Raw genomic sequence first — 19,673 nt, forward strand, 5'->3', positions numbered from 1 at the left:
GGATCCATAGATTTGGATTGGATCCCTGGTTTCAGGCTGGATCCATAGATTCTGGGTGGATTCATGGATTCTGAGAGGATCCCTAACCCTGTGCCTCCAAAGGATTCCCAACAGGGATTCCCAACATTCCCGAGCTCTCCCCGGACCCAAAACCTCCCCCAACTCCGCCCCAAGCTTTGAGAATTCCCAAATTCCCGAAATCCTGAAATTCCCCGCACTTCCCCCACCCCCGAGCCCGGCAGAACCCGGAAAAGTCTCCTCCACTTCCGTTTTATTTATTTATTTTTATTTATTTTTAAATTTTTATTTATTTTTATTTCCTGCTCACACCAAGTGCTGAGGGAGGGGAGGACCCCAAATCCCCCCCGAGCTGCTCCTGCTTTCCCAAAAATCCCTGGAACAGCCCCAGCGGGAAGGGGACACAAATTCCAGCCCCATCCCTCCCTTTTCCCGGCGGGAAACTCAGCTCTGATTGGCCCAGTCTGGGAATTCCAGAGGGATCAGAGCCCAGTTTGGGAATTCCAGAGGATTTGAGCCAGGAGCAGAGTGAGGAAAACACTGCTGGGAATATCAGGGAATATTGGGAATCTGCTGGGAAAGAGCTCGGACAGGGCTGGGGCCGCATTCCCAGTGCTCCCAGTCCATCCCAGTGGCTCCGCACTGATCCCTCTCCCAGCGAGGGCGGTGGGGCCTGGGGGTGTCCAGAGGGGTCACTCCGTGTCCAGCTGGACATTCCAGGGTGTCCTGAGGGGTCACTCAGTGTCCAGCTGGACACTCGGGGCTGTCCAGAGGGGTCACTCAGTGTCCGGCCGGACATTCCAGGGTGTCCTGAGGGGTCACTCCGTGTCCAGCTGGACATTCCAGGGTGTCCTGAGGGGTCACTCTGTGTCCAGCTGGACACTCTGGGGCTCCTCAGGGCTCTCCAGAGGGGTCACTCTGTGTCCAGCTGGACACTCTGGGGCTCCTCAGGGCTCTCCAGAGGGGTCACTCTGTGTCCAGCTGGACACTCTGGGGCTCCTCAGGGCTCTCCAGAGGGGTCACTTCGTGTCCAGCTGGACACTCGGGGCTGTCCAGAGGGGTCACTCCGTGTCCAGCTGGACTCTCTGGGCTGTCCAGAGGGGTCACTCCGTGTCCAGCTGGACACTCGGGGCTGTCCAGAGGGGTCACTCGCTGTCCGGCCGGGCTCTCCGGCCGTGCCTCGTCCATGCCGAAGTCACTCCAGTAGGGGAAGCTCTCCAGGCTGGCACAGCTGGAAAAGAGCAGGAAAAGGGATCCAGGGAACGTCGGGATTTCATGGGAGCACCGAGCTCGGAGCTGGAAAAGGGGGAACATTCCCATAATTCCTCTTGGAATCACAGGGAAGAGCCAGGAATGCCCCGGCATCCATAAAAAGGAGCTGGGAATGTCCCAAGATCCCCAAAAAGGAGCTGGGAGTGCCCTGAAATTTTTCCTGCTGCACAGATCCCACCCTGGGATGGACAATGAGGAACCGGGGCTGTCCTGGGATCCCCAAAAAGGAGCTGGGACTGCGCTGGGATCCACAGGGACGAGCTGAGAGGGTGCTGGGATTCCCAAAAAGGAGCTGGAACTGCCCTGGGATCCACAGGGACGAGCTGAGAGGGTGCTGGGATTCCCAAAAAGGAGCTGGAACTGCCCTGGGATCCACAGGGAGGAGCTGGGAGGGTGCTGGGATTCCCAAAAAGGAGCTGGGAATGCCCCAGGATCCCCAGCCAAGATCCAGGACTTCCCTGGCATCCCCAAAAAGGAGCCAGGACTACCCTGGGATCCCCAAAAAGGACCTGGGACTTCCCTGGGATCCCTAGGAATGATCTGGGACTTCCCTGGGATCCCTAGGGACGATCCGGGTCTGCCCCAGGCTGCTCCTCCTCTTCCCTGCCCGTTTCCCGCCGCTCAATCCCATCCCGGGATGCCCGGTGCCGGTGCCGGTGCCGGTCCCTCCCCTCGGAATTACCTGGCTGTGGGCGGGGCCTGGCCGTCCCCGCGCTGTCCCCAGGGCAGGGCCGGGCTGTCCCCGCGCTGTCCCCAGGCACAGCCGGCCATGGCGTAGTGCAGGATGGCCTCGGTGACCGAGTGCGGGCCCCGGCCCTGCACGCACGCCTCGATGGCAGCCACGGGCAGCTGGCTCTGCAGGAACAGGTGCAGGCGGCTGTCGGAGAGCAGCACGGCGCTCTGCACCACCCTGGGGACACGGACACGGACACGTCACCTCTGCTGGCACCTGCTGGCACCCTGACACCTCTGCGGTCACCCTGACACCTGCCATCACCTGCTGTCACCTCTGCTGTCACCTCCCACCCCGCAGGGACAGGTGGGCAGCAGCACGGCGCTCTGCACCACCCTGGGGACAGGGACATGGGCACGTCACCTGCTGGCACCTCCCACCCCGCAGGGACAGGTGCAGGCGGCTGTCGGAGAGCAGCACAGCGCTCTGCACCACCCTGGGGACAGGGACACACACAGGGTCACCTCTGCTGTCACCTCTGCTGCCACCCTGTCACCTCTGCTGTCACTCTGACACCTCTGCGGTCACCCTGACACCTGCCATCACCTGCTGTCACCTCTGCTGGCACCTCCCACCCTGCAGGGACAGGTGGGCAGCAGCACAGTGCTCTGCACCACCCTGGGGACAGGGACATGGGCACGTCACCTGCTGGCACCCTGACACCTGCTGGCACCTCCCACCCCGCAGGGACAGGTGCAGGCGGCTGTCAGAGAGCAGCACAGCGCTCTGCACCACCCTGGGGACACGGACACACACAGGGTCACCTCTGCTGTGACCGTGACACCCTGTCACCTCTGCTGTCACTCTGACACCTCTGCGGTCACCCTGTCACCTGCCATCACCTGCTGTCACCTCTGCTGTCACCTCCCACCCTGCAGGGACAGGTGGGCAGCAGCACGGCGCTCTGCACCACCCTGGGGACACGGACACGGACAGGGTCACCTGCTGGCACCTCTGCTGCCACCCTGTCACCTCTGTTGTCACCTGCTGTCACCCTGACCCCTGCCATCACCTGCTGTCACCTCTGCTGTCACCTCCCACCCTGCAGGGACAGGTGGGCAGCAGCACAGCGCTCTGCACCACCCTGGGGACACGGACACGGACAGGGTCACCTGCTGGCACCTCTGCTGTCAGCCTGACACCTGCTGTCACCCTGTCACCTGCCATCACCTGCTGTCACCTGCTGACACCCTGTCACCTCTGCTGGCACTTCCCACTCTGCGGGGAGTGACACTGTCACCTCTGCTGTCAACTTGTCACCTCCCACCCTGGGCACACAGGGACAGGGTCACCTCTGCTGTCACCTCTGCTGTCACCTCCCACCCTGAGGGGACACAGACAGCAGGGACAGGTCACCAGGGTCACCCAGGGTCACCCAGCCCTCCCTGCTGTCACCTCCTGGCCACCTCTAGGCACTGTCCCCTCCCCTCAGCCATTCCCAAACTCCAAATCCCAGATAACCCCAAACCATCCCAAATCCCAAATCCCAAACCTCAAATAGTTCTAAATCCCAAACCATCCCAAACTCTTAAACCATCCCAAACCCCAAACCATCCCAAACCCCAAATCATTCCAAACCAACCTAAACCCCAAATCCAAACCCCTAAACAATCCCAAATCCCAGATAGCCCCAAATCCCAAACCCCAAACAATCCCAAATCCCAGATAACTCCAAATCCCAAACCATCCCAAACCCCAAACCATCCCAAACCCCAAACCAACCGAAACCCCAAATCCAAAGCCCCAAATCCCAAACCCCAAACAATCCCAAATCCCAGATAACCCCAAACCATCCCAAACAACCCCAGACCCCGCTCCCACCTCTCCAGGAACTGCTGCAGCCCCTGGCGCCGCCTCTCGATGAACTCATCGGAGCTGCCCACGAAAAACGCGGATTTTCCCGGCAGCTCCGGCACCGGCCTGGAAAAACCGGGGGGAAAAATCGGGATTGGCACGGCCAGGAGCTCAAATCCCAGCAGTTTTGGGGCTGTATCCCGGGAATTCTTACACCAATCCAGCGTTTTTCTGGAGCTGCCTCCTCAGCCAGACGAATTCCCGGTAGCGGCGCCGCACGCACGAGGTCTTGGCGGTGAAAGCCTTGCTGTTGGTCTGGGAAAAAACCCCCGGAATGGGAATTATCCTGGGAATTCTCCACGGGAATTACCCACGGGATCGAGGGCTGAGGGATCCAGGATGGGAATTATCCATGGGAATTATCCCTGAGATCAAGGGCTGAGGGATCCAGGATGGGAATTATCCCTGGGAACTGTCCGTGGGAATTATCCATGGGAATTATCCCTGGGATTGAGGGCTGGATCTGAGTGAGTGAGGGATCCAGGATAGGAATTATCCATGGGAATTATCCCTGGGAATTATCCCTGAGATCAAGGGCTGAGGGATTCAGGATGGAAATTATCCATGGGAATTATCCCTGGGAATCGTCCCTGGGAATTACTACTGCGAATTACCCCTGGGAATTATCCCTGGGAATGATCCTTGGGAATTCTCCCTGGGAATTCTCCCTAGGAATTACTACTCGGAATTATCCCTGGGAATTATCTCTGGGATCGAGGGCTGAGGGATCCAGGATGGGAATTATCCCTGGGAATTATCCATGGGATCAAGGGGCTGGATCCGAGGGATCCAAGATGGGATTTATCCATGAGAATTCTCCATGAGAATTATCAGTAGGATGGAGGGTTGGATCTCAGTCACTGCGAGATCCAGGATGGGAATTCTCCACGGGAATTCTCCATGGGATCAAGGGGCAGGATCTCAGTCACAGCAGGATCCAAGATGGGAATTATCTGTGGGAATTTTCCATGGGCTCGAGGGCTGGATCTGGCCTGGACAGAGGATCCAGGATGGGAATTACCCATGGGAATTCTCCATGGGATCGAGGATCAGCATCTCAGTCACTGTGGGATCCCCTCAGTGCTGGATCCAGGACGTGATCCCGAGGATTCCCCTCCATGTCCAGGGCTCATCCCGATCCCAGCTCTCCCTCCCCGTGTCCTGGGATCATCCCAATCCCAAGCCTTTCCCAGGGCTCATCCCGATCCCAGCTCTCCCTCCCCGTGTCCCGCTCCTGGCTCACGTGCAGGAAGATCTTGTAATCCACGTAGGAATTCCAGGAGCCCTCGTTGTGCACGCGGGGATCCTGCACCCGCACCGTGGTCAGCTCCTGCGGGATTCCGGGAATGGCATTCCGGGAATGGCATTCCGGGAACGGGGACCCACCCCAGCCCCGCCTTCCCAGATTCCCGGGAATGGAATCCGGGGGACTCCAAAAACCGGGATCCACCCCAGCCCCGCCTTCCCAGATTCCCGGGAATGGGATCAGAGCGCTCCAAAAACCGGGATCCACCCCAGCCCTGCTTTCCCAGATTCCCGGGAATGGGATCAGGGAGATCAAGAAACCGGGATCCACCCCAGCCCCGCCTTCCCAGATTCCCGGGAATGGGATCAGAGAGCTCCAAAAACCGGGATCCACCCCAGCCCCGCCTTCCCAGATTCCCGGGAATGGGATCAGAGCGCTCCAAAAACCGGGATCCACCCCATCCCTGCTTTCCCAGACATTCCCATTCCCAGCTGCTCTTGCACTCAGCCCCGTGGATTATTCCAAGGAGATGGAATTCCCAAGAATTCAACTCGCCCAAATTCCAGAATCTGGGAATAAACCAGGAATGCTCCTCACTTCCTCTCGGTTCTCCAACATCCTAGAGCCCAGTGGGGAACATCTGGAAAAAAAAAAAAAAAAAAAAAAAAAGGGGATTTAGAAAGGGAAATCCCCCCAGATTCCTGGGATCCTGCAGATTTTGGGAATGCTGGAAATCCCTGGAATCTGGGAAAAGCCTCATTTTGAGGGGCTCCGGGATTCCCGCTTTGGGGTTATTTCGCTCAAATTCGGGATTTTCCAAGGCTCTGGTGCCCGGGATTGATGTTCCAAGAGAGGATTCCAGGTGGAATTCCTGCCAGGCTCCTTATCTTTTATCCATCCCTAAAACCCTTCCCCAGCCCTCTGGAACAGCGGGAATCCTCATTCCCATCCATGCAAAACCCTCCAGAGGCAGAAAAAAGCGGGAATGAATCCCACTTATTCCTGATTTTCCCTGGCGCGGGTGAATTCCTGAGGATGTTAATAAATCAATCCCATTTGTTCGCTATTTTCCTTGGACACAGCCGCCCCTCTAAAACATTGGAATTCATTTTTTCAGGACTTTTTGCCTTCCAGGACTCCTGATCCCAGTTCTAGTGATGTCCTGCACCTCCTCGAGTCCCAAAAACGCAGGGAAAAGCAGGAAAAACGGGAATGAATCCCATTCATTCCTTTCCCACGCCGCCTGTAAAACACCGCGGGGGGAATTCCAGGGAATTTTGCCTTCTAGGGAGGGAAAAAATTCCTCAGGACAGGGATCGGAGCCGCGGCCCGAGCCCAGCCGAGCTCTGAGGGCGAGCCCCGGCCCGGCCCTGCCGGGAGAGGCTTTTTTGGGTTTTTTTCTGTTCGTTTGTTTGGGTTTGGGTTTTGGGAGGGGGGGGTGGGGTTTTTTTTTTGTTTGGGGACACCGGGAACCCCCGAGGGGACCCAGCCGGGATCCCCCAAATCTGCCCCCTCCCCTCAGGGCCCCCTCACCTCGCACAGCCCGCGGCCCCTTTAAGCAGCGGCGGCAGCGCGCGCGGTTATAGCGCGGGTGTGGCCGGAACTTCCGGTGCGAGGCATGCTGGGAGTTGTAGTTCGGATGTCGCTGTGGTCCAGGGGGCCACCGCCGCTCAGGGACAATGAGGGGCTGGAGATCCAGGAGCGGTTGAGGGAGTGGGAATGTTTATCCCAGGGAAAAGGGGGATCAGGAGGGACCTTCTGGATCTGCTCAACTCCCTGACAGGAGGGGACAGCCAGGGGGGTCAGGCTCTGCTCCCAGGGAACAGGGACAGGAGGAGAGGGAACAGGCTCAGGCTGGACATCAGCAGGAATTTCTCTACGGAAAGGGAGATCTAACACTGGCACCGCTGCCCACGCTGGTGCTGGAGCCCCCATCCCCAAAACCACGTGGATGTGGCACCTGGGGACAGGAGTTGGCTGTGCCATGGCAGTGCTGGGGCAATGGTTGGACGTGGCAATCCAGCCTGAACGACTCCAAGATTCCCTAAATACGATTATTTATGGATGCCATGAACGAGACCCTTCCCTGGGCACTGGCATAGGCCACAGGAGGTGGCACTCGGGCTCTGACCTGATGGACAAGGCGATTTTGGGTCACGGCTTGGACTCGAAGACCAGCGAGGACTTTCCCACGGTTAATGATTAAATTAATTTAATTTAATTAGTATTTAACTTAATTTAATTAGTATTTAATTATATAGTTACGAGCAGAACAGAGGGGCCTGACCATCCCGGACTACATCTCCCATCAAGCCCCGCGAGCACGGCGGACTACACCTCCCATCACACCCCTCGCGCACGCAGAGCCGCCGTTCTCCACGGACTACACCTCCCATCACCCCCCGCGCGCCCCCAACGGAACGCACTGCGGCTGGCGGCGCGGCCGGACTACACCTCCCGGCGCACCCCGCGCGGGCGCGGCGCAGGCGCGGTGCGCGCGGCGGGCAGCGGCGCTGGCCGGGCTCTTTTGTTCAGGGCGGCGGACGGAGCGCGGCCAGGCCCGGGCCCCCCCGACCCCCGAGCGCGCCCCCGCGGCCCTTCCCTCGGACACCGGCGGCGGGGCTGTGCACGGTCAGCGGGGAACGCGCACCGGTCGCGGCGGCGGCCGCGGCGATGGGGGCGCGGGGGGGGGTCGGGGCTGAGGGGGGTGAAGGGGGGCGGGGCGGCCATTGGGGGAGGGGAGGTGCTGAGGGGGTGGGGGGGGAGGGGGAAAAGGGGGGGGGGGATGGGGGATGGGGGGGAGAAGATTTAGGGGGGTTTGGGGGGGCGGGTGAGGGGAAAGGGGGATGGGGGCAGGTTAGGGAGGGGTTTGGGGTGATGGGGAGGGGTCAGGGCACGGATTTGGGGTGCTGGGGATGGGGTCAGTGCAGGGATTTGGGGTGCTGGGAAGGGGATCATCAGTGAGGGGATTTGGGGATGGGGCAATGTAAGGATGGATTTGGGGTTGGGGTCAGTACAGGGATGGATTTGGGGATTTAGGGATGTGGTCAGTGTAAGGATGGATTTGGGGTTGGGGTCAGTGCAGGGATTTAGGGATGGGGTCAGTGTAGGGATGGATTTGGGGTTTGGGGATGGGGTCAGTGCAGGGATTTAGGGATGGAGTTAGTGTAAAGATGGATTTGGGGTTGGGTTCAGTACAGGGATGGATTTGGGGATGGGGTCAGTGCAGAGATTTAGGGATGGGATCAGTGCAGGGATTTAGGGATGTGGTCAGTGTAAGGATGGGTTTGGGGTCAGTGTAGGAATTTAGGGATGGGGTTAGTGTAGGGATTTGGGGATGGGGTCAGTGCAGGGATGGATTTGGGGTACTGGAAAAGGGGGATCAGTGGGTTTGGATGTCAGGAATGTTGGGAGAGGGGCTCTGGGGGTGCCCCCCAAAAAGAGCTGTACTGGGGAAAGGGGAATTTTGGGATCCAGGAATTTTTGGGTCCAGGAATTTTGGGGTCCAGGAGTTTTGGGGTTCTGGATATTTGGAGTTGGGGAGATCCCATGGAGAGAGAGAGAGGCGTTGGGAATCTGGGAAAATGGGAAACTGCAGGGTGGAAGTGTGTTTGGAGGGGGAAAAAAAAAAGTGGAATTTGCGAGGGAGAAAAGGAGATTTGGGGGCGAGAAGAAGGGGTTTTGTGAGGGGAAAATGTGATTTGGGGGGAAGGAAAAGTGGGATTTGCGAGAGAAAAATGTGGAATTTTGGGGGATTCAAAACCCCATTGGAATGAGGGGAAGGGGATCTCCCTGGAAAAGCGGGAATCCGGGAAAGGATCGGGATCGGGGAGGGACAAGCGACAACTTTTGGCGGGAAACGGGAAAAATCCCGGGAATGCGGATTTGGGAGGGGAATTCGGGAATTTGGGGCGGAGCTGGGATCGGGAATGTGCCGGGAAAGGGAAAGAGGAGCTGCAGCAGGAGCAGCTCTGCGGGAATTTCGCTGGAATTTTGGGAGCCAAAACTCTGGGAATGGGAGCTGGAAAAGGTTTTTGGAAATGTTTTTCCTGGGAAAGTTTTTTTTTTCCCCCAGGAAAAAGTGGATTTGGAGCTGGGAATGGATTTGGGTTATCTCAGGAATCTTCCCTGTGTGTCCCATGGGGGAATTTTGGCTGGAAAATCCCTGGAATGTGGATGGGGTTTGGAAGCAGCTCCGTGTGTTCCTATAAAACTGAGGGATCCCAGGAGAAAAAAAAAAAAAAAGTGGGAATTTGGCAGGATAATTCCAGGATATTCTGTGAAAGAGGCTGGAAATGTGGGGGGAGAAAAATTAGGGATAAATCCCAAAATTCCTCTGGAAATTGAGAGGGGAGGGTCAGGCTCCGAATCTTGGAATCCGTGGAATTCACCTGGGGCTGCTCCAGCTCTGGGAAATGCCCAAAAAAAAACTGGGAATGGGCTTGGAATGCGGCCCCTCCATCCCTTGGGAATTCCTTGTGGGAATCTGGGAAAAATGGATCCCAAAAATGAACCCCAAAAGGCTCTGAATCCAGGGTTTTCCCATCTCTGGATCCAGAGTTTTTCCAGCTTGGAATCCAGGGATTTCCTGGTTCTGAATCTGGAATATTCCCGGCTCGGAATCCAAGGTTTTTCCCAGCTCTTAATCCAGGTTTTTGAATGGGAATGATCATGGAGAGGTGGGAGGATCTGGGAATGTGACCTGGATTTAATTGGGAATAACAGCTGATGGAATTTAAATTCATATAAACCCCTGGAGTTCATAGAAATCCCACTTTTCCCGAGGATTTCCCATCCCAAGCCAGACAGGGAGAGAAAACCCTGGGAAAATGAGAAAATCACAGGGGAAATCCCAGTTTTCCTGAATTTTTCCCATCCCAGACAAGGCAAGGAGAGAAAATCCTGGGAAAATGAGAAAATCACAGGGGAAATCCCAGTTTTCCTGAATTTTTCCCATCCCAGGCAAGACAGGGAGAGAAAATCCTGGAAAAATCCCAATGTTTCTGTGGTTTTTCCATCCCAGGGAAGGCAGGGAGAAAAAATCCTGGAAAAACGGGAAAATCCCACTTTTCCCTAGCGCTGAAGGGCAGCTCTGAGGGAGCTCAGGAATGGGGCTGGAAAAATTTGGGAAAAGCTGGAAAAAAATTGAGAAAGGCTGAAAAAAAAACCCCACCTGGAATAACTTTTAGGGGAAAAAAAAATAAAAATCTCCTGAAATTGCTGCAATTAAAGAGTAAAAAATCCAAATCTTTGTGTCCAAACCGTGGCGTAAATCCAGCGGGATTTTTTCTCCGGGAATTCCCAGGATGTTCCCACCTGATCCCAGATTTTTTTTTTTTTTTTTTTTTTTTTTTTTCCCCTCTGCAGCAGCCCGGGAAAGCGTTGAAGCTGGCCAGCACAATGGGAAAAAAGCAGAACAAGAAAAAGGTGGAAGAGGTGCTGGAGGAGGAGGAGGAGGAATACGTGGTGGAAAAAGTCCTGGATCGGCGCGTGGTGAAGGGAAAAGTGGAATATCTGCTCAAGTGGAAGGGCTTCTCCGAGTGAGTCGTTCCTGCCTGGATCTGGGGCTTTTCCAGCAGGGAAATGGGAGTGGGGGGGGGGGGGGGGGGAAATCCCGGGGTTCCTGAGGGGTTCTGGTCCTGGGGAGGGAGGGGAAAATGGGAAAAATCGTGGTGTTCCTAAGGAAAATGACAGTGTTCCTAAGGAAAATCCCAGTGTTCCTAAGGAAATCTCAGTATTCCTAAGGAAAATCCCAGTGTTCCCAAGGAAAATGACAGTGTTCCTAAGGAAATCTCAGTGTTCCTAAGGAGTTCCTCCATCAGGGAAGGGAAAGAAAAATGGGAAAATCCCAGTGTTCCCAAGGAAATCTCAGTGTTCCTAAGGAAAATCCCAGTGTTCCTAAGGAAAATCCCAGTGTTCCCAAGGAAATCCCAGTGTTCCTAAGGAAATCCCAGTGTTCCTAAGGAAATCTCAGTGTTCCTAAGGAAATCCCAGTGTTCCTAAGGAAATCCCAGTGTTCCTAAGGAACTCCATCAGGGAAGGGAAAGAAAAATGGGAAAATCCCAGTGTTTCCAAGGAAATCTCAGTGTTCCTAAGGAAAATCCTGGTGTTCCTAAGGAAATCTCAGTGTTCCTAAGGAAAATCCCAGTGTTCCTAAGGAAAATCCCAGTGTTCCCAAGGGAATCCCAGTGTTCCTAAGGAAATCCCAGTGTTCCTAAGGAAATCCCAGTGTTCCCAAGGAAAATCCCAGTGTTCCTAAGGAACTCCATTAGGGAAGAGAAAGAAAAATGGGAAAATCCCAGCGTTCCTAAGGAAAATCCTGGTGTTCTCAAGGAAGATCCCGGTGTTCCTAAGGAAAATCCCAGTGTTCCTAAGGAAATCTCAGTGTTCCTAAGGAACTCCATCAGGGAAGGGAAAGAAAAACGGGAAAATCCCAGTGTTCCCAAGGAAAATCCTGGTGTTCCCAAGGAAAATCCCAGTGTTCCTAAGGAGCTCCATTAGGGAAGGGAAAGAAAAGTGGGAAAATCCCAGTGTTCCTAAGGAAAATCCCAGTGTTCCTAAGGATTTCCCATCCCAGGCAGGGAAGGAGGGAAAATCCTGGAAAATCCCAGTGGTGCAAAGGAAAATCCCACTATTCCCAAAGAACTCCAGCAGAACAGGGAGAGTAGAACCTGGATGGGAAAATCCCACTTTTCCCAAAGAAAATCCCACTTTTCCCAAAGAAAATCCCACTTTTCCCAAGGAAAATCCCACTTTTCCCAAGGATTTCCATCCCAAGCAGGGAGGGAGAGAAAATCCTGGAAAGTCCCAGTATTCCAGGAAACAGATCCTGGAGGGATTTCCCCTCTTAAACCCAATGTGGGATCCAGGGAATTCTCTGCTGTGAAGGGAATTTCCTCCAGAGTTCTCCCAGCTCTGAATCCAGAGTTTTCCCAGCCAGCACTGGATGGATTTTCAGGAATTTCTTGATTCCCTAAACAGCTTTGGAAGCTGAGGAAAAACTCTGGGATGAGGAGCTGGATAAAACATCCCATGATCCAGCAAGGGAATGAGCATGGAGTGGTCGGGATCTGGGAATGGCATCTGGGAATCTCCCAACATTCCCACCCGGATCATCCCAAAAATCCCAAATTCTGCGTCCCCAGCATCCCGGTGATGTCACATCCGGTTTTTTGGGGTTTTTTTTGAGAGGGGAGGGGGTTGGAATTTTGGGGAAAAAAAAAAACAACGAGGGATTTGTGTTTGCTGGCAGCGAGGACAACACCTGGGAGCCTGAGGAGAACCTGGACTGCCCGGATCTGATCGCGGAATTCCTGCAATCCCAAAAAACCGCCCACGAGAGCGAGAAATCCGAGGGCAGCAAGCGCAAGGCAGAGTCAGACACGGAGGACAAGGGGGAGGAGAGCAAGCCAAAGAAAAAGAAGGAAGAGGTGAGGCTGGGATGCAGGGATCCCTGTCCCTGGAAAAGCCATTCCCAGGGTTTTTTTGTTTTTTTTTTCCGAGGAATGGGAAAGAGGATGGAGGTGCTGGCTGAGCTCAGCTTGCCAGGGAGAGAAAAGTGGGAAAATCCCGGTGTTCCCAAGGAATTGCAGCAGGGCAGGGAGAGAATATCCTGGAAAATCCCAGTGTTCCCAAGGAATTCCCATCCCAGGGAAAATCCCGGTGTTCCCAAGGAATTCCCGTCCCAGGGAAAATCCTGGTGTTCCCAAGGAATTCCCATCCCAGGGAAAATCCCGGTGTTCCCAAGGAATTGCAGCAGGGTAGGGAGAGAAAACACTGGGTGGGAAAATCCCAGTGTTCCCAAGGATTTCCCAACCCAGGCAGGGCAATGGGAGAGAATATCCTGGATGGGAAAAATCCATGTTCCCAGTTTGATTCCCAGTCTGTTTCCAGTCTGGTTTTCCAGTCTGGCTCCTGGTCTGGTTCCAGTCTGTTTTCCATTTCCTAGTCCAGTTCCCAGTCTGCTCCCAGTTTGATCCCAGTCTGGTTTCCCAATCCATTCCCAGTCTGTTCCCAATCCATTCCCAGTCTGCTCCCAGTTTGATCCCAGTCTGGTTTCCCAATCCATTCCCAGTCTGTTCCCAATCCATTCCCAGTCTGTTCCCAGTTTGATCCCAGTCTGGTTTCCCAGTCTGTTCCCAATCCATTCCCAGTCTGTTCCCAGTTTGATCCCAGTCTGATTTCCCAGTCTGGTTTCCCAGTCTGTTCCCAATCCATTCCCAGTCTGTTCCCAGTCTGTTCCCAGTTTGATCCCAGTCTGATTTCCCAGTCTGGTTTCCCAATCTGTTCCCTGCCCTATCCCAGTTTAACCAATTCCCTGTCCCTCCACCCCTTATCCCAATCCCTCGCCAGCTCTCCCAGATCCCTCACAGCATCCCCACATCCCTGCAAATCCAGCCTGACGATCCTCCCTGTCCCTCCCAGAGCCGGGAATGTCACTTTGGGAATTCACAGATGGAATTTTCCCCTTTTTTTATTTTTTTTTTTATTTTTTTTTTTCTTTTTTCCCCCCCTTTTTCCCAGTCGGAGAAACCGCGCGGCTTCGCCCGAGGCTTCGAGCCGGAGCGAATCATCGGAGCCACGGACTCCAGCGGGGAGCTGATGTTCCTCATGAAGTGGTGAGGATCCCAGGGCATTCCCAGGCAATGAGATCATTCCATGGGATCCATCGGATCGGGAATTGTGTGGGATCAGGGATCGTCCCTCTGTGCCACGGCCACTCCAAGGAAGGGCTGGAGCGTGACCAGGGAAAGGGTTCGGAGCTCCAGGAGCGGCTGAGGGAGTGGGAATGTTGATCCTGGAGAAAAGAGGGATCAGGAGGGACCTTCTGGGTCTGCACAAGAGACAGGGAAAGGTTTGGAGCTCCAGGAGCTGGGAATGCTGATTCTGGAAAAAAAAAATGGGGATCAGGAGGGACCTTCTGGGTCTGCACAAGAGACAGGGAAGGGTTTGGAGTGCCAGGAGCTGGGAATGTTGATCCTGGAAAAAGAAAGGGATCTTCTCAAGTCCATGACAAGAAGGGATATCAGGCTCTGATCCCAAGGGACAGGGAAAGGTTTGGAGCTCCTGGAGTGGCTGAGGGAGTGGGAATGTTGATCCTGGAGGAAAGAGGGATCAGGAAGGACCTTCTGAGGTCCCTGACAGGAGGGGACAGCAGGGAGAGGAGGGGGTCAGGCTCTGCTCCCAGGGAACAGTCAGGGGTTTGGGGTTGGGGTCGGGGTTAGGGCCAGGGGTCAGGGTTCCCTGGAACATCTCCTGGAACATTTGGAACATCTCCTGCTGCTCTTCCATTCCTCCTTTTCCCCTCTTCCCTGACTCCCTCTCCTCTCCCCACAGGAAGAACTCTGACAAGGCCGACCTGGTGCCTGCCAAAGGCCAGGGTCAGGGGTCAGGGTCAGGGGTCAGGGTTAGGGTTTAGGGTTTAGGGTCAGGGTTCTTTGGGACATCCAGATCCTCTCAGAAACTCCATTCTCCTGTTCCCTCATTCCTCCTTTCCCTCTCCCTGACTCCTTTCCCCTCTCCCCACAGGAACAACTCTGACAAGGCCGACCTGGTGCCTGCCAAAGGCCAGGGTCAGGGGTCAAGGTTAGGGTCAGGGTTCTTTGGAACATCCAGATCCACTCAGAAATTCCATTCTTCTGTTACTCCCATTCGTCCTTTTCTCCTCTCCCTGACTCCCTCTCCTCTCCCCACAGGAACAACTCTGACGAGGCCGACCTGGTGCCTGCCAAAGGTCAGGGTTTAGGCTCAGGGTTTAGGCTCAGGGTTAGGCTCAGGGTTTAGGCTCAGGGTTACAGTTAGGGTCAGGGTTCTTTGGGACATCCAGATCCTCTCAGAAACTCCATTCTCCTGTTCCCTCATTCCTCCTTTCCTGACTCCCTCTCCTCTCCCTACAGGAAGAACTCTGACGAGGCCGACCTGGTGCCTGCCAAAGATCAGAGTTTAGGCTCAGGGTTAGGCTCAGGGTTTAGGGTCAGGGTTCTTTGGGACATCCAGATCCTCTCAGAAATTCCATTCTCCTGTTCCCTCATTCCTCCTTTCCTGACTCCCTGTCCTCTTCCCACAGGAAGAACTCTGACGAGGCCGACCTGGTGCCCGCCAAGGAAGCCAACATCAAGTGCCCGCAGGTGGTGATCTCGTTCTACGAGGAGAGGTTGACATGGCACTCCTACCCCTCAGAGGACGATGACAAGAAAGAGGACAAGAACTAAAAAAAAAGAAAAAACCCTGCTGGCCCCTGCTCCGGGCAGCCTTCGGGGTTTTTTGGTGTTTTTTTGGTTTTTTTTTTTTTTTTTTCGGGAAAACGATCCAGAACTTTCGTGGGGTGTGAGCAAAGGAGGGGTTTGGAGGTGCCCTTGGAAGAGCCCCCTCCCCGCCCCCCCAGCCCGGTTTCTGTGCCCTGCAGCCGCTCTGCTCCTCTGCCGTGTCCAGATTCCAACCAGAGAATCCCCATGGAATTCCAGATTCCAACCAGAGAATCCCCATGGAATTCCAGATTCCAACAGAAAGAGGGGTGGGAGGGAGAGGGAGAGCCGGGGAGGGAGGGGGGGGTGTGGGGGGGATATGGCAAAGTTTGGGATCGGGTGGGAATTTTGGGGTGGGGAGGGGTCTCGGAGCAATGGGAGCAGTGGAAGCAAAGCCCCTTCCATGAAGGACTCGCCGGGATGGCCGGGCTGGGGATTGGGATTGGGATTGGGATTGGGATTGGGATTGGGATTGGGATTGGGAATGCAGATGGATCCTGCTTCCCCTCCACAGCCCATCCCAGCAGCCCCCAGCCCTGTTCCCAATAGTGTTAATTCTGCATTTTTAAGGCGTAGCATGTGTGTAGGTCTTTTGATTTGGATTTTTATTTTCCTTTTCCTTTTTTTTTTTTTTTTTGGTTTGTTTGTTTCCTTTTTTTTTTTTTTTTTTTTTCCTTCTTTTGCTATTTCCTGGTGTTATCCTTTGGGAGGGGAGGGAGGGATTTTAGGGGGAATTCAATCTCTTTTAATCCGGGAGGGAATTGAGGTCTGGTGATGACATTCCCAGATCATTTCCAGATTTTTTTTGTTGTTTATTTTTTTTAAAAAGAACCTGAATTCAGTTTTTTTTTTTTTTTTTTTAAAAAAAAAACACAACCTGAATTCAGGAAAGAAATTTTAATTGATTTAAAAAAAAAAAAAAAAAAAAGGGAGAAAGGGAGAAGATCCCAGAGCTGGGGACAGAGACACTAAAACTGTGAATGTCCGAAATCTCCAGAGCTGATCCTCGAGCGATTTTTAGGGGGAATTTTTGGGGGAAAAAGGGGAGGGAATTTTTGGGGTGGGAGGGGCCGAAGGGGAGACTTTGTGAAAATGCAACTTTGTGATTATGTATCGTCCTGCAGCAGAACTGCCACTCCTGACACGTGCATTGTACTGGGGGGTGGGTTGGGGGATGGATTTTAACCCTTTTATTGCCTTTTTAACCCATTTTTGTTTTCCATTCTAAGGTGCTATTTCTCCAAATTTGGGGGGGGGGTGGGGAGGGAAATGGAAAAAAAAAAAAGAAAAAAAAAAAAAAAAAAAGAGAGATTTCCTGAATTTCTGACCACTCATTCCTTTTCCCACCCTGGATTTTCCTGCCCAGCCAGCAGGGAGGGAATGTGGCAGGGAGAGGAACCAACAGCAGCACAAGGAAAAATCCAATCAATCCCAATTTGTTCCCAAAGTGAGGCTGGGAGCTGCCTTCCCAGAACCTCAGGAGGGTTTTTTTGGGGTTTTTGAAATCAGATTTATTTCCCAAATCCTGAACTATTTAAGTGACTCCAGGGGTGGGGATCTCGACGTGCATTGTACAAATCTTTTTTATGAGCATGTGTTTGGGTTCCTGTGCAAAATTCCGTGTGCAAATGTAAAAGTTCGTGTTTGGATTTTAACTTCATACCGAGCTCTGTCCAGTTTTTATTTTGGTTTTTTTGTTTCGTTTTGATTTTTTTTTTTTTTGTCTCAATAAAATTTTAGATTTATAATCCTGATTTTTTAAAAAATTTTTTAAATTTTTTTTTTTTGTTGTTCTTATTTTTTTTAACCTTTTCTTTACCTTGCTCCCTTTCCTCCAGTGATGAGTGACCAGGTAGAGCAGGACACGGAGGGAAGGTGAGCCCTGAGCCAGGTTAGAGCTTTGGAGAAGGTGGCAGCAGCAGGTTCTGGAGCAGGTTCTGGGTTTATTTTGGCCTCCAGCTGCAGAAGAGAGGCTCAGCCAGAGCCCTGAGGCCTGGCCTGGGAGCCTGGAGGGAGTTGCCAGCACCTCAGGTGGGTAAGTGACCTTTGGTTCCCTTCTGGGCCCAGCCTGGGGCGGTTCGGGTGGGGCCTGGAGGATGTGGCAGAGCTTTGGGGCTGCAGGGGGAGGGCTCCTGTTAGCCCAGAGAGCAGGTGGGGTCCTGGGCAGGGAGAGAGGGGTCACCTCTGGGCCTGGAGGAGGAGGAGGAGGAGGGTTCCAGGGGGAGGAAGAGGAGGGTTCCTGGAGGAGGATGGTGGTTCTTGGAGGGAGGAAGAAGAGGAGGGTTCTTGGAGGAGGATGGTGGCTCCTGGAGGAGAAAGATGATGGCTCCTGGAGGAGGATGATGGTTCCTGGAGGAGGATGATGGCTCCTGGAGGAGGATGATGGTTCCTGGAGGAGGATGATGGTTCCTGGAGGAATTTGGTTCCTGGAGGAAGATGATGATTCCTGGGGGAGGATGATGATTCCTGGAGGAGGATGATGGCTCCTGGAGGAATTTGGTTCCTGGAGGAGGATGAAGGCTCCCGGAGGAGGATGATGGCTCCTGGAGGAAGAGGATGGAAACCAGAGCTTCCAAAGGCTCTGGGCTCACCTGGAGCTTCCCGATGGATTTGGGCACTGGGAAGGAGCTGTGAGAGCACAGGAGGGAGAGAGATCCCAGGAGGGGCAGTGGATCCCCAGATCACTGGATCCCTTCCCTGCGAGCAGAGATCCCAGGAAGATCAGTGGATCCCAGAAGAGTGGTAGATCCCAGGAGGATCAGAGATCCTGGGAAGAGCAGTGGATCCAATCCCAGGAGGAGCAGAGGATCCCCAGAAGAGCAGTGGATTCCTTTGGTGGATCCCTTCCCTGTGAGCTCCCTGGGGAATATCTGCAATAATCCCCCAGGAGGAGAGCAGGAAGCACCTGGGATCTACTGTGGATCCAGTGTGGATTGATGGTGGATCCAGTGTGGATTCATGGTGGAGTCAATGGGGATTCAAAATGGATTCAGTGTGGATTTAATGTGCATTTATAATGGATCTAAAGTGGATCCAGTGTGGATCTAATGTGGATTCAGTGCAGATTTATTGTGGATTTATGCTGGATTCAATGTGGATTCAAAGTGGATCCAGTGTGGATTTAATGTGGATTTATAATGGATCTAAAGTGGATCCATTGTGAATCTAATGTAGATTCAATGTGGATCTAAAGTGGATTCACTGTGGATCCAATGTGGATTGATTGTTGATTCAATGTGAATCTAATGTGGATTTGTTATGGATCTAATGTGGATTCCATGTGGATTTATTATGGATCTAGTGTGGATCCGAAGTGGATCTAAAGTGGATTAAATGTGAATTTATTATGGATCTAATGTGGATCCAGTGTGGATTTAGTGCCCCACATCCCCTTGGCTGAGCTCGGATCCGGATCCAACACCGGGAATGGGACTCGGACCCTTCCCATCCCAAAGGGATTTGGTTGGGGGCTGGAAGGGGGATTTTGGTTGGATTTTCCCATTGGGTTTGGCTGAGGGAAGTGGGGATGAAATCCCTGGAGAAGGGGCTCTGAAAGGACAAAATCGTGGAAATAACAGGGATTGGATCCACAAAATTCCATCCCTGCCTTGTTCATCCAGGGACCCCCAAAGAAGGGCTCGGTGCTGCCTTTCCAGGGGAAATCCAGGCAGGATTGAGGCGCTGGAAACGCTCCCAGTGAAGGATTTGGTGATGGATTTATCCCTCAGGAACGGGGCAGGATTTGGGATATTCCACCCTCGGCATGGAATCAACGCCAGCTCTGGGGATCCGTGGGACAGGAGGGTCCCAGGCCATTCCCAGCAGGAAAACCAGACCTTGGGAGTGAAAATTCCAAAGAGAGGGATCTGGGCCTGCAGCACCTCGGGGGGCTCGGCCCCAGGACCCCACAGAGCTGGGGATTCACCCAAGAACTCACTTTTCCTTGGATCTGAGAAGGAAAAAAGGAAAAAAAGCTGAAGTTGGTCGTTTCCATGGAGGAGTTTTTGCTTTTCCATTCTCTTCATTCTCCATTTCCTTCTCCTTTTCTTTTTTCCTTCTCCTTTCTCCTTTTCCTTTTCTGTTTTTCCTTCTCCTTTCTCATTTTCCTTTTCTGTTTTTCCTTCTCCTTTTCTGTTTTTCCTTCTCCTTTTCTCTTTTTCCTTCTCCTTTCTCCATTTCCTTTTCCTTCTCCATCTCCTTTTGTTTCTCCATTTATTTTTTCTTCTCCTTTCTCCTTCTCCTTTTCCATCCCCTGCAGGGTTGGACCAACTCCATCCCATCCAATCTGGATCTGGAGCTGCTGTGA

At 53.6% G+C, this 19,673-nt stretch overlaps 2 protein-coding genes across 3 annotated transcripts; one reads left to right on the forward strand and one right to left on the reverse strand.

The window, feature by feature from the left end:
• Positions 1 to 269: 269 nt before the first annotated feature.
• On the reverse strand, positions 270 to 6,734 carry SNX11 (sorting nexin 11). The gene is made up of 7 exons (XM_088179579.1): positions 6,657 to 6,734; positions 5,721 to 5,763; positions 5,121 to 5,207; positions 4,032 to 4,132; positions 3,845 to 3,943; positions 1,973 to 2,200; positions 270 to 1,249 (listed from the first exon to the last, which is right to left on the reverse strand). The coding sequence occupies exons 2-7, from the start codon at positions 5,739 to 5,741 to the stop codon at positions 985 to 987; spliced, it is 801 nt and encodes a 266-aa protein (XP_088035705.1). The 5' UTR covers positions 5,742 to 5,763; positions 6,657 to 6,734; the 3' UTR covers positions 270 to 984.
• Positions 6,735 to 7,625: 891 nt separating this feature from the next.
• Positions 7,626 to 15,394, forward strand: CBX1 (chromobox 1). 2 transcript variants are annotated; one of them, XM_088179659.1, is made up of 5 exons: positions 7,626 to 7,754; positions 10,491 to 10,663; positions 12,376 to 12,553; positions 13,647 to 13,741; positions 15,190 to 15,394. In XM_088179659.1, exons 2-5 carry the CDS (start codon positions 10,524 to 10,526, stop codon positions 15,332 to 15,334), a joined length of 558 nt encoding a protein of 185 aa, XP_088035785.1. In that variant the 5' UTR covers positions 7,626 to 7,754; positions 10,491 to 10,523; the 3' UTR covers positions 15,335 to 15,394. The 2 variants fall into 2 exon arrangements, with proteins under 2 accessions (XP_088035785.1, XP_088035786.1); XM_088179660.1 differs by having other exon boundaries at positions 7,655 to 7,754; positions 10,494 to 10,663.
• Positions 15,395 to 19,673: the final 4,279 nt, after the last annotated feature.

This window comes from Sturnus vulgaris, chromosome 27 (assembly GCF_052056855.1).
Source record: "Sturnus vulgaris isolate bStuVul1 chromosome 27, bStuVul1.hap1, whole genome shotgun sequence".
Taxonomy (NCBI): domain Eukaryota; kingdom Metazoa; phylum Chordata; class Aves; order Passeriformes; family Sturnidae; genus Sturnus; species Sturnus vulgaris.